Source organism: Kryptolebias marmoratus, linkage group LG2 (assembly GCF_001649575.2).
Source record: "Kryptolebias marmoratus isolate JLee-2015 linkage group LG2, ASM164957v2, whole genome shotgun sequence".
NCBI classification, from domain to species: domain Eukaryota; kingdom Metazoa; phylum Chordata; class Actinopteri; order Cyprinodontiformes; family Rivulidae; genus Kryptolebias; species Kryptolebias marmoratus.
Window position 1 is genome coordinate 37,109,571 of NC_051431.1, and position 11,827 is coordinate 37,121,397.

General features: G+C 37.4%; 1 protein-coding gene across 1 annotated transcript in view; it reads left to right on the forward strand.

Moving 5' to 3' along the window:
* Positions 1 to 815: 815 nt before the first annotated feature.
* reep3b (receptor accessory protein 3b) overlaps positions 816 to 11,827 on the forward strand; it is a 33,239-nt gene continuing 22,227 nt past the window's right edge. The window contains exons 1-2 of the mRNA XM_017431865.3: positions 816 to 1,130; positions 10,511 to 10,583. Coding sequence (XP_017287354.1) covers positions 1,099 to 1,130; positions 10,511 to 10,583 — 105 coding nt within the window. The 5' untranslated portion in view covers positions 816 to 1,098. The remainder of the gene's footprint in view (positions 1,131 to 10,510; positions 10,584 to 11,827) is intronic.

An 11,827-nucleotide genomic window follows, 5' to 3' on the forward strand; every position in this document is an offset into this window, starting at 1 on the left:
CCAGCTCAGCCTAATGAGACATTAACTTTGGATACTGCACAGAACCCTCAAGCTCCCAGGCCTCTGATAAAGGGACCCAAAGTTAAAGTGAAGTGGAACTCACTTCACTTTCTATAAATAATTTATATAAAATTATTTCAAAGTTATGTCTCATTTTAACAAAAAATAAAACTTTTTTGATATTAAAGGTACTGCTGCATACCTCTGCATAGAAGCGACACGCTTGGTTCTTTACTGCAAACTATAAAATGAAACAGAAAAAAGGTTATTGTAAAGTATATGAAATGCTGCAGTTCAATAAAAGATACTCCAGTTGCTTTCTAGCTATACTAATATAAAATTTTAAAATGCAGGTCCACTTTCATTGTAAACAATGCACTCAGCAGAATCTGCCAAAAAACATGTAGAAGCTTGAGTCACGTGTTTGACCTACATCAGGCTGGCTGTAGTCTGTGTAGGGAAACAAGTATGGTGGAATCAGACAAATGTAAAATCTCAAAGAAGACGTTTAGATGGAATTACAAGAGTGAATCTGCTGTTAAATGAAAATGAAAAGAAAAAGACTGAATAAGACAAGAATAAATATCAGTGATCAAGCAAGGTGGTGGAGCACCAAAGAGACACAACTCAGTCAAACACTCAGCTTTTGCAAAACTTCTTTTAGGGGAAATGCTTCAAATCCTACCGCTTCGATCATTGGCAGAAATCCCCGGAGCAAACTCAACCAACCAATCAGGATACGTTTTCTTGGTAAACAGATTGCTCAGACCAATCAGATGCCCGGAAGCTTATTCTTTCCTTCTGACGTCAGAGGTTCTCTGAGCCAGCTCTGTTGTCAGGAACTGGGGAGCGAAGTAGAGACGGGGAAAGAAGAGTCTTCATGAAAACAACAGGAGTTGACTTGGGTGTGTATTTTATCCTGAAGCCGTGACTCCTCAGCGCGAACACTGGGACCGGAAGTGGTTCTGTGGGATAACAGCCAACGGCTCCTGGATTTGCCCGAAGGTTTGGCTGAAGAAGTTCCAAGCTCAGCTGTAGAGCTGGACGGTGCCGACTTCTACATCTACTGGCACAGCTCCACACAAAAAGGCTAAAGACATGGTGTCGTGGATGATTTCCAGATGCGTCGTGTAAGTACAAAGACACTTGACAGCGCCCTGAATGAACTTTTTATGTGAATTTAGAGAGAAAAAATGGTGGTATTAATGACCCGAGCGTCGTTAGCTTCCCTTGCTAACTTGTTGTTAAGCTCTGAACACAGACCTAGCAGGACACGTCTTTGTTGCTAAATGTTACCAGACCACTAAATGGCTCGGTTGGACTAAAACGAACCTTTGTGACCCAGTTCAGGGGGTTTCTGCTCAGGCTGTTATGCTAATATCACGTGTGTGTGATTCACTGTGAGTCAGTTATTATGAAACAAAACTGAGGTTCAGAACAAGCCTCTACGTGTTCAGTCTCCTCAGGTGTTGCCCAGTTGAACCTGTTCAAACACTGCCACTGTGCTGAGGAGGTTTTGGTCCTTTCTTACTGCACTCTCTATGTTTGACGTGTCATTGAAGTCCTATAAAAATACTACAGCAGAGGGTAAATTGGTGAAACGATAAAATTAAAGATGTTTAAAAACAGTAAACAAGAAGTACTTTAGGTATGTTGTACTGCAATTGAATCGCGTTGTTTCAAAGAACGTTAATGATTAATACTATATTAGTATAACAAAATGTAATAAACAGTTCAGTTATCAACAGTGGTGAGAATAAGGACAGAGCAAGGGCACAAAAGTGGAAAATATTTATGGTTCAGGTTACTCTCACGTCTCATCATGTTGTCATGTTTACTTCCACAATAATCTTTGAAAGTAGCAGCAGCAAGAAATTTTAGGTAACATTGTTTTACTTAGCATTTAGAGAATTCAACTCCGCTTTTGTCATTATTGCTCTGACTTTGGTCACTGTACTCAGTAAGAAACGTTCATAAATCAAAACAACCACATCTGACCAGATTCCTGGATTTGTTACACAAGAGACATGCAAATATTTGTGGGGAAATAATAATTGTTGACATCATGTAATATTTTTTCTATCTATCTATCTATCTATCTATCTATCTATCTATCTATCTATCTATCTATCTATCTATCTATCTATCTATCTATCTCTTTCTTTCTTTCTGCTAGAGAATACGTCACTACCACTCCTTAAAAGCATATCCGAAACTCTACTGGACAAATAAAATATCGCCCTTCTAAAAAAATATTCCCTCATTTGTTGTTTTGAAGATACAAGGTTGACGATGTTGGTTTATTTTCTTGCTATTCTGTTCTGACATTTTTTGACTCTGCAAAGAAATTCAAACGGTCAGCTGATGCCTCAAAAGATGGGAGAGGAGCAGTTCAACTTCAGGCTGAAGGTGAACAACAAAAACCTGCAAAGAATGTCTCAGATTAGTTTTTGGCCTTTATTGTCAAAACTGACCACCGTCCACTAGTTTCCATCTTTTAAAAGAATCTGAATGAAATGTCACCAAGAATTCAGCGTTTGATGATGGAGATGCAGAGATATGACTTTGAGCTCATGTATACACCAGGGAAGTATCTTATTATTGCAGATGGACTTTCATGAGCACCTCAAACTGACTACAAGATTACAACTGATGAAGATGTTCAAATCCACATGAACATGATATTGTCCACTTTTCCTGTGTCAGGTATGAAGTTTAGACAAATAGCTGAGGGAATGACGAAATACTCTGAACTGCAGGATGTGATGTTTAACATTGAAAATAATTGACCTGCAGGTTCTTATCCTAGATCTTTTCACATCAGAAGTGAACTAAGTGTTGTTGATGGTCTTTTGTTTAAGCAAGACAGAATGGTTATTCATCAAGTTCAAAGATAAAACCTATTAAACAGGAGTTACGTGGGTCACCTTGGTGTTGAAAAATGTATAAGAAGGCCCGGGAAACTGGCCAAAGATAAATAAAGACATTGAGAGACTGATTAGCAGATGTGAAACGTGTCGGAAGCACAGAAACAAACAAACAAAAGAGCCCATGACTGTAACAGATGTTCCAACTCATTCATGGCAAAAAGTAGGCTAAAATCTGTTTCATTTCAAAGGTAAAGACTACTTGGTAATTATTGACTACTATTCAAGTTTTTTTCCAAATGGAAAATGTTTTGTCGTCTTGCGTCATTACTCAAACCACATCTATTTTTGCTAGGTATGGTCATTGTTTCAAAAGCAAGGAATGGGAGATTTTTTTCGATATGATTTTAAGCATGTAATGTCAAATCCCCTGTATGCACTGTCCATACAGGGAATTTCTGCAGAAAGCAGCTGATAGAACCAAAGCTGCTGTTCTTAAAGAGGTTGGACCTCAATCATTTACTGTTAGACCAGAGGGAGGACATAATCTCAGAAGGAATCCATAGTCTTCTTAAAGAGTGTCCTAAACAACCCAGTTTAGGTGTTAGTGAACCTAAACCTGTTATTCCACAACTTGGTGAGACTAAAAGCTGACTCATACTCGGTGAGAAGTGAAGAAATTGGCTTGAGGTCAGGTGGTTGTGAGACATTCTTTTTCACTTAGAAATTTTATACTCCACAAGAACTGCAGCCAGATATTCTAGGATGCCCTTCCTCCTCCCAAAGCATCAGAAATGATTTCTTCCCCCCAACTTCTTCAACCTCCTGCCCCAGTACAGATTTTCCCTTTCTTACCGTGACCAGTCATTTTTATTATACAGACAGAGATAGTAAACACTGTTTGGCATTTGCAAATTTGTCATGAAGAGACTGTGCGCCATAAACAAATGTAGGGCACGTGTCCTTATGCTGCCCAGCTGAGGTGAACTCCCTCCTGGCTACAGCTATGAACCCTAACCCTAACCCGCCTGAAAGAAAAGGTTCTGTCCAGACCTTGTGTTGAGAATGAGGCTGTCATAGCTTCTGGGAAGAAGAGACAATTTCTTCACTTCTTGTTGAGTATAAATTCACCTTAATGATGTTATTGTTCCATCTGAACCTGAACTGAGAAGATCCACAAGGAAAACCAAAAACATGATAGACTGACCCTATAAAATTGTTTGATGAATCTGTTTTTAAAATGTATAAAATGCAATATTAACTGTGTTGTATTGTGATGAAGGAATGTATTTAAATTGTTGTTGTTAAATTATTAGTCTTTATTTATTTATTAACCTTTATTTAACCAGGCAAGTCCCACTGAGATCACAGATCTCTTTATCAAGGGAGGCCTGAAGGCAGCCTAACATGCATGTTTTTAAAAAATGGTTTAGATAGTGTGAAGGTTGCAATTATTATTTAATGGTAGTACTGTTATGTATTTTCACCTTAAGAAAAGGAGGATGTGATGGTCAGGTGTAATTGTGTTAATCACCTGGTGTCAGTACTGACTTTACTGTATAATTTATTAGACAGGAAGTAGTTGAAGTGGTAGAAGAAGGAGATAAAAGGGCAGAGGGAGTGCCAGACACAGAGTAAAATGTTTGGTGAATGGGCAAGCACAATAAAGATCACGAAGACTCATCTGGAGTCACCTGATTCAATTTTCAAAGACGAACACCACAGTGGGTGGAGGTAGGCAACAAAATAATGTGCATGGCCAACAGTAGTTTTTCAAGCTGTGTTCATAAAGATTAATTGGGATTTCCAACAACTGTCTGCACAAAATGCAGCCACACACCTCACAGTTCTGTTGGTCGCAAAAGCTCAGAGTTTATTGATTAAAACTGAAAATTGGCTCATTTCCTCACAGTTCTTAGTCTCCAACCAACATGTTGCTGATTTCTAACTGGTCATGTTTATCTGAGCTGCAGTCATTTCAACAATCCACAGTTTGTTTTTAGAGGAAAAGCCATGCAATGAAATTCCTATTCCTCAAGCCTAAAGTAATTACTGGTAGCTCCAACCACGGCAGAACCAGCATCTCTCTCCTTCCTTTACATCTGTAGTTTTTTCCTCTTTCCTTTGGTTCTTTGTTCCCCCTTCCTTCTCTCTGGTTGTTGGTGGTGTTTAATGTCAGGAAACTGGGGAAATTGACTTGCAGCCCTGAGTGTTGGCCCATCTGAAAACACTGGAGCTGTTTTCTCAGCTGCATGCAGGTTGGAGGGGTGGGTGGGGAGCACAGACGGTAGAGCTCTGATGAATTGCTGCTTTTTAGATTGTTTCAAAAACACTTTAGCAAATGGCTGACTCAATTTAAAGTAAGCATGGATTGCGGATTTAAGGCTGTCAATAAAAGTAAAAACATTTTTAATAGTTTTTAACCTGCAGATTAGTCATATAGCCTATGCATTAGTGCAGATTTATGCAACATGTTTTTATTCAGCTACTGTGGATAGATGAGGTGCAGTACATGTCTACTAAAGAACATCGTCTTTATACGAAGGATGTCACAATACTTAAATCTCAAACTTAACAATGAGCATCGGGTGGTTTCTGGTTCAAAATTATACCAATCTAACCTTAAAAAAATTAGATCATGAGCTACATTAAAAAAAAAATGTTAATACCATGTTACTTTAAAACTTTGGTATTTTGCTCTGTATGAGACAATTTTAATTTATATTTTATTTCCATGTAATAACGGCTGGGTTTTTCATTTATAATTTATTCAGAATTCTAAAGTAATTGTACCTATACTACTGATTCTCTGCTGTTCTGCTCTTTGTGAAGTGATGTTGAGAGTCAATATTAGTTTTTCTGGAAACACCCGTTTCCAAATTATGATAAATTATGAGTCTTTCATCTCAGGCGTGAAGAGGTACATTTCACAGATTGGTGTGTCTAAATATGTTCTTGGGCCACTACTGTGCAGCTGTATTTATCTCCATATTGTTAAGGTATTGCTAATATCAAAGCTGATACAAAAAAGTGTCCTATCTGAAAGAACCTTTAAGACTGTTGGGAGAGACTTTTTAGAAAAGGCAGGGAAATAAATGTTGTCGCTTCATATTTTTAGTTTTGGACTAGTGGTTCAGCCTTTGTAGAAGAATTCACAGGGCCTTGAAATTACAGAGTGTGACACACAGCATAGACAAGAGGCAAGAGACTTGGAGCTTTGACAGCCTTTCAGTTTCTATGGCAACAACAGGAAAATAAACTGCATGTGGCTGCTGCTGCTGAGAAGAATCAGATTTTAGGGTGTTAACGTGGCTATATATAGTGTCTGTGTGTATTTATGGGGTGGCTCTTATTGTAAAACTCCAGACTTTTATTGTTTAAGTTATTTTGAAGGATTAGATGTCCTACCAGGAAAGTATCTTCACTGTCTTTATTCATCTGCTCTGCACAACTCTCTTTAGACTGTTTTTATTTTATCTGAAGCTCAGTTTAAATGTATCACTAATATTTGCTTCTAAATTAAAGGCCTAGCATTCCTTAAAGGAATGCATATTGCCCGCTGCCTTTCATGCCAGAATTTTTATGTTGAGAGGTGATGAAGCTGTAACCATTTTGGTCAAACCATGAAATTAACCTTTTGTGCGGTCTCACTAGAAGTTGCAAGATGTCATACTCCAAGTATTTGTTGTGAATTACTCTCAGCTACTTGAATGGGGATGGGGTAGCTTGGTGTTCATTGCCGCGGTCTTGTGATCCTGAGGTTGCAGATTGGAGCCTTGGTTGCATAAAACAATTGACAAATCTCTCATGTCAGTTTGCTTGCTGTGTGTAAAGCTCAGGTGTAAAGAGGTAACTTTCACAGATTGGTGTGTCTAAATACATTCCTAGGCCACTACTGTGCAGCTGTATTTATCTCCATATTGTTAAGGTATTGCTAATATCTAAGCTGATACAAAAATCTGGTTTATCTGAAAGAATCTTTAAGACTGTTTGAAGAGACTCTTTGAGAAAGGCAGGAGGACAGCTGAAAAAGGCAACAAAATAAATAAAAATCTATTAAATTGAATGAGTGTAGCTGTTGGCAGTGATCTCTAATTGGGTTGACTTCAAAATTTATTTAGGCTAATTAATTAGTTAAATAATTCTCAGTCATCCAGGACATGGAAAATCTAAAAAAAAAGGAACTGGACTTTTATTGTGTAGCTGAAGACATGTCGAGTTCTGAGTTTTAAACTGTGTGACGTTGGTAAGGAAAATATCAAAATTTGGATTGATCCACATTTTCCTACTTCAATGATATAAAAGTTGGATGAAACGTGACATGACCGTTCAGACTGAGGTCGCTTTGAAAAATGTTGGATATGTATCCAATTTAGTACCACATTGAAAACAATTGTATTTGTCACGTTCAAACAATCATAGAAAAATCAGATGTAGGTTGCATATGAATAAAAACATCCAGATTAGGGCTAATTTTTGCCTGCAGTGTGAACTTAGCCTAAATTTAGATCTACATTCAATGACTATGTTCTAAAAGTTTCTTTAAATTCTCACCAATGGTTCATGAAATATTTTGCTAACAGGGATGACACCCACTGTTAATGCTAAAGTTTTTGGCAGAGATCTTTTACAATGAGAAAATTCAGTACATACAAGTTGTACTTTTATTTTGTCAATGAAGAGATTTGCACATTGTATGATAGTATTGGACCTAAATATACCTCTCAAGTGTTGAGTTAAATGTTTGACCTAAAATAGCAGGAAGGTATTAACTTCCTGTTTTTCCATGGTCTTTGAAGTGTTCAGACATTAAAATCCAAACGGTTCTTGTAATTTGACATCATTAGTCTACAGCAGCTGCGATGCAGAATCCTCACCGTGTACGCTCAATGAAAAGATCCAGGTGCAGCATGAATTCTGCAGAGAACACACTGTGTTGTACACTTGGCGAGCTGTGTGTGTGTGGAGGGGGAGGAGGAAGAGGAGCAGAGGAACGACGAAAAGGATTGGATGAAAGAAGAGTCCTGCTTTAGTGATTTATTAGTTTTTGTTGCTTGTTCTATACTTCTGTCAGACTGAATATATGGTGTGCAACTGAGAACCCAGCTCAGTAAGTGGTTTGTGTGTGAGAGAGAGAGAGTGTGGGTGTTTATAGTGACCACAAAGAAAGGTACTCTTTGCCTTGTAAAAAAATCATTAAGTAAAACCAAATCTGCACAATTTTTTAATGTTTTCATGTTAATGTGTCCTGAAATTAAAAAATTGCAAAATTGGTGAACAACTGTATTTATTCACCTACAGAAACAGGTGAAATGATTGGAAATAGGTCAGCAATGGCAACGTCCATGGAAATGCCAGTTGGGATCGAGTTGGTAATGAATTTAAGTTTTCAAGTAAGTTTTCAATTTTGAAAACTTACTGATTCAGCAGAAGTTTTACAAAAGCGACATGTTTGAATGCCAAACTCTCTCATTGTGGCGCTCCACAGCCCTGCTTGATCCCTGATAGTTATTCTTGACGGTTATATTAGTCTATTTTTCTCTTTTCTTTGGCATTTAGCTGCACTCTTATGTTTCCACCTATATGTCTTTTCTGCGATTCTAAGCTTGTTGTAAGCTTCCGCCATATTTGTTTACAAACACAGACTATGGCCTGCCGGATGTAGGTCAATTACATGACTCAAGCTTCCATTTGTTTTTGGTAAATTCTGCTGTGTCCTTTGTTTTTATTAAGTCCATAACCAGCCCACATTTAAAATTTTCATATCAACATATCTGGAAAATTACTGGAGTAAATTTTGTCAAACTGCATCATTTAATATAGTTCAGGATAACTTTTTTATGTTTGATTTTATAGTTTGCAGTGAGTATTGTGGTCATGATTTGGCAAGTTGTTTCCTAATGGCATAAATATATATATTTTTTTGCTTGCAATGCTAAAAATGTTATAATTACAACTTCTTTTTCAGAACTACTGATCTTATTGTGTACTTAAATAAGAACACCTGTGTGTCGCAGAAGTTGTGAAAAGTTTTTCCGGTGTTGGCCTCAGTGTCGATAGGTTTGTCACTCATAAATTTACCAGAAATGCTGTTCATAGTTCCCAAAACATTAATCACGAGTTGTACGACATACTCAGAAAAAAAATATAGCAATAATTTAAAAAAAAGAAAAAAGTGTAAATCTGTAGTATTTTAAACATTGTAATCTGTTGTGGAGCCCCATTTATTCTCATCCACCAAGAAAACAGTGAAGCATTCATTAACCACTTTACACTTAAACAATTCACTAAAGCCATTGAAAGCCTTATTGTTTTATAGTTTGTTCAGCTTGTTGAATAAAACTAACAACCCAACATATTTTCTCTGAAAATTTTCTGTGCTGTGAGTTTACTGTCAGGAAGCTACGGAGGAGTGGAGATGTTTGTTTTGGTTGGATCATTTATCATTACCTAACACACAAACACCTGGGACAGTGTATTTAGAATAAATTATTTGCTACTTAAAATGCAGTATCAACACTGATCCTTAAAACCACACAGAATTACAGATCAGTAAGTTTCAAACTCAAACGGAGGTGTTCCAGGCATGTCCAACTGGGAGGAGACCCCAGGGAAAGACCCAGGACACGCTGGAGAGACCATGTCTCTCGGCTGGCCTGGGAACGCCTTGGAGTTCTCCCAGTAGCGCTGAAAGAGATGGCTGTGGAGAGAGATGTCTGGGCCTCCCTGCATAAACTGCAGCCCTCCCGACCTGACTCCTGAACAAGCAGCAGATAATAGATGGATGGATGCTTTCATGCTGGAGACTGGTGTCTCCTGACAGAGGATTTAAGGAGCCGTGAAATACAGTTTAAATGTGTAATATTCTAACAATCATCATCTGAAAATCTCTTTTTCCAGGAGAACGTTCATGTGTAAAGAGGGCCTAAATCAAACTAGTGCCTAATGAACACAATTTACACACTGATGTGACAACTACATTTTGTGGGTGTGAGAGGCATTGCATCCTAACTTTTCCTAAAAACACATCATAAACAGTGACTGTGCTGTAGGGAGCTACCAAGAGTTTTGTGAACAAAGAGTGCACAGGGGTTAATGTGGAAAACGGCACTGGACCAGACATGGAAACAAACCCCTCATTACCCCCAAACCAATGCTAAGCCGAAGATTACAGAGGGAACAGTGACTTATTGTGTTTGACTGGTTCTAGGAAGACCTGACTCTGGATCGTTGTGGGGTTTAAATGAGTCCTCAAATTGTTTTACAGGACCAGATGTTGGATTTTAAAAGTAAAACAGCGGCTTTGTTTTAAAATCTTATAACCGTGAGATGGAACAGTTATGAAGCTGTCAACATTTCATCCAAACAAAGTAGGTTATTCAACCAGGTTTCCGTTTTTATGTGAAGCTGCAATTTTACAACTTGTAAAAAGTTACATTCAGGGTCACATAAACAATAATCTGTGTCTCTGGATCTTTAATTTTATGTTTAGTGTCAAAGAAATTCTCTGAACAATACTATCATTGGACTATTCCTTGTTTCCAGGTTGACAAGTGTTACAGGAATGATAATACATTGATATTTGTTGAATCAACATTAATATAAATAACTAACCTCATGTCATGTGTTTTCATTTTTTATAGGCTGCTGTTTGGGACCCTGTATCCTGCATATTACTCTTACAAAGCTGTCAAAACCAAAAATGTCAAGGAATATGTAAGTCCTCAAGAATCCTGTTATTTTTGTTAAAACATATCTTTAGTTGTTAGTGTTTTGTTACAATTTAAATACTTCATTGTGTACTGCAGAAACTCTACTGTAAGTTTTAAAAATGGAACATGTTTATTTATTGATCATTAAATAAAACTATTGTAATGGAATTGCAATAACTGCAATCGGCGCAAGAATAATTGGAGTGTAGGGCTCCAATGAAATCTGTTTTTGTTTTTATTTCTTCCCAAATTCCAACTTTTTCCTTTATTTATTTTTCTGAACCCCATGTTTCACCTAAAGCATATGAAATCATAAGTTGGGATTGTAAAAATTAATCAATTAGTTATAAAATATGCCAACTTCCATGAATGTTGACACATTTCAGGGAAAAATACACAGGAAAGGGTTTCTGTTCAACAGAACAGTCAGTGTTTTAATAAAATTCTTAAATGCATAGTCTAGTCATGTTTGAAGTGATGTTAATTAGACATCAGTAGTTAGTATCTTATCAGCCGTGGCATCAGTCATAGAGCACAGAGTATTAAGAAAGAGGCAAAAGTCTTCATCTATGCTAGACTAATGGCTAGCTAAATAAAGGCCTGCTTTTTATAGCTATTTAGGCCTGTGAAACAACTCTTTCCCAAAACAACATACTGGTGTGAAAAAGCGCTACATTAGTTAATATTAAACTTCTACATTTTTCCATGTAGAGTAGTTTAGTTTGTTGCCGTTTTCTCAGCTGAACAAAGTCCGTGTTCCTACACGACTGAATGTGTGCTGAGTGTAGAGCATAAATATGCTGATGGTGCTGAGGCTGCTGAATGGGTCAGTCCGAGTTTAGTAAACTTTTGGACTGACTCGACACGCTGATCAGAAGGAAAACTGATTCAATTGATGATCATTTTCCTATTGCAATTTTGACACAATTTTGATTCACTATTTTCTGCAAACTGCATTTACACTCAAACATGATTTTTTCAGCTGATCAAAAGTTTAAGACCATAGTCTTTAAAAGCCATTTTCTGTCAAGTCTTTACACTGTCAAGACCTGATGGCAAAAGCAAAAAAGCTCATGGACTTTGAACGTGATAGGATTGTTGAGCTGCATAAGCAAGGCCTCTCACAACGTGCCATCGCTGCTGAGGTTGGACGCAGTAAGACAGTCATTTTGCATTTTTTAAATGATCCTGAGGGTTATGGAACAAAAAAGTCAAGTGGTAGACCCAGAAAAATTTCACCAGCTCTGA